The 2,257-nt window shown below is 40.1% G+C and overlaps 1 protein-coding gene across 11 annotated transcripts in view; it reads right to left on the reverse strand.

Annotated features, from left to right (window-relative positions):
• LOC116704962 (Kv channel-interacting protein 2) overlaps positions 1–2,257 on the reverse strand; it is a 98,853-nt gene that overhangs the window by 2,405 nt on the left and 94,191 nt on the right. For all 11 annotated transcript variants that reach the window (XR_004335817.1, XM_032540760.1, XM_032540764.1 and 8 more), the window contains 4 exons: positions 1,596–1,720; positions 1,322–1,391; positions 844–914; positions 515–622 (listed from right to left, as the gene is read on the reverse strand). Coding sequence is in view for 10 of the 11 variants with exons in the window: in XM_032540760.1 (XP_032396651.1) it covers positions 515–622; positions 844–914; positions 1,322–1,391; positions 1,596–1,720 (374 nt within the window). In the remaining variant the exon portion in view is untranslated. The remainder of the gene's footprint in view (positions 1–514; positions 623–843; positions 915–1,321; positions 1,392–1,595; positions 1,721–2,257) is intronic.

Consider the following 2,257-nt stretch of genomic DNA (forward strand, 5'->3'; position numbering starts at 1 on the left):
CACACACACACACACACACACACACACACACACACACACACACACACGCCATATACCACAGGCCAGGGTATGTTTAACATACATACATACATACATACATCCCGGGGAAAACAAAAGACTTTCACCTGGGAAATGTGTGTTCCTTGGGAGTGTTTTAATACAAACTACAATCTGTTACTAAACTTAACTAGCCTATTTGATGCCTAAACGTTTTAGCATAGCGCTCAATTTTTCTTGTCTAATCTTAACTGTAATCTCCACCAAAATGACAGGCAGCTCATGGTGCTCTGTACCCAGTGCACAGTCACCTATTCCGTGGTAACTAGACCATCTTCCGCAGAAATGACAGAGTACCACGACCAGCAGCTTGCTGTGCTGGTGCTGGTAGCCGATGTCACTATACTAGTTGTAGGTCTCCTAGTTTATCATACATTTTCGTGTGCATAACCTTTTGTATGATATCATATGAACCCGTTCATGAGAATGCAATGGTGTGTGCGTGTGTGTGTTTTACCTCTTTGGTGATGCAGCCATCTTTGTTCAGATCATAGAGGTTGAATGCCCAGTTTAACCGGTCATTAATAGTCCCTCTCAGGATGATAGACAGACCAAATACAAAGTCCTGATATAGAAAGAGAACAATTTACTGTATTGTTTTGGCATTACTAAAATCTTAACACAGTAAATGAAGTCAAATCTTGATTGCAGCACTAATCTCTCTGGGCAGATGTATAGAGGGAATCCATAGGCCTCTTTGTGTTGATAGCCATGGTGGCACATTTCAACTGAGCACATATTTGCTCTCATCTCTAAAAAGGAAGCTGATACAAGAATAGAGCTCACCTCAAAACTAACTGAGCCGTTCTTGTTAGTGTCGAAGGCTTCAAACAGGAAATGTGCATACATACTTGAATCTGCAAAAGTAGAGACTTACAGTAACCTGTGTGCCCTCAAAACATGAAGCAAAGTCTTTGAACAGCTTGGATTAGCAGCCAGCTAAGCAAAGATGTAAGAATAATTTCAAATACAACTGGAGGCGAGTGGTTAACATTTCATCAACCTAATTTGCCTCACGTCTTTGCAGTGCATGGACTATGATTCACCAGAGCAGATTTATAATGAGTTAATTATGTTCATTTCATTGTGATGATTATGAACATAAAGATGATTAAAAGCTCCACGTGTACCTAAATAAATGATTATATTTACAGATTTACCTGAAGTCTATTAAATGAATGAGGATAGAACAAATGGGGTAAACTAAAGTAGTATGGACACAGTTTGAGCTCTCCAGGTTTAGCAGTAGGAGTTAACAACTCACCTCCCTGTGGAAAGAACTGGGAGTAAATGGTCTTAAAGTTCTCCTCATTCACCGCGCCACTTGGACACTCCTGGGATATGAAATGTGAATTGGGAAAACTCATTAGTTCCCACCTAGCACAATATACAGTATAAAGGACTACACAATAACTTCAGACATGCCAGACTTATGCTGCTCTGAACTCCCATAATGGTGTAACTAGAACCAGAGTTTTTTTAGGTTTATTTTTTGATTCGCTGTCTGCCTTATCACTCTCTTCTACAGCCAGACCTACATTTTTGAAGCCCCTGTAGAGGACTTGCAGCTCCTTCTTGGTGAACTTAGTCTGCTCTTGCAGCTTGTCCATGCTTTCAGGGCGATGACACACAGTGGATAACTCAAAGTCATCTTCCACGCTGTCTGTGTGAGGGAGAGACCAGTTAGTTAGTTAGTTAGTTTATCATCACTGCACCCACACCAACCTAGAGGAAAGCCAGGACCTGGCCAACAGATTTGAATGAATTCATCAAACTCATATTGAGCTCATTGTACAGTATAAGTTTTCTTAGTTATTAATGCCATTTTTTCTATACATAATTGTGAGGTTACTATGGTAAGAATTTTCCTCACATCTTTGTTCCAGCACAAGCTACAGTACTTCATATCACAAAGCAAAACATGGTCAATAAAGCATCCATAAAATTACTGCATTTCTTGTCAGAAAACTCAAAGTTTAAGTACACGGAGAGCCTTACAGAGAGAGTGAGAGAAAAGGTTTAATGAATCAAAATGGTAAAGAAGGCACATTTCAAAAAGTGCACAAACACATATCCCTTATTCCATCTGTTTCGCTAAAGAAATAACTGTCAACAACTGCACACACACACAAGCACACTGATAAGCAAGCAAGCAAGCAAGCACACACACACACACACACACACACACACACACACACAC

Source organism: Etheostoma spectabile, chromosome 17 (genome assembly GCF_008692095.1).
Source record: "Etheostoma spectabile isolate EspeVRDwgs_2016 chromosome 17, UIUC_Espe_1.0, whole genome shotgun sequence".
Lineage (NCBI taxonomy): Eukaryota > Metazoa > Chordata > Actinopteri > Perciformes > Percidae > Etheostoma > Etheostoma spectabile.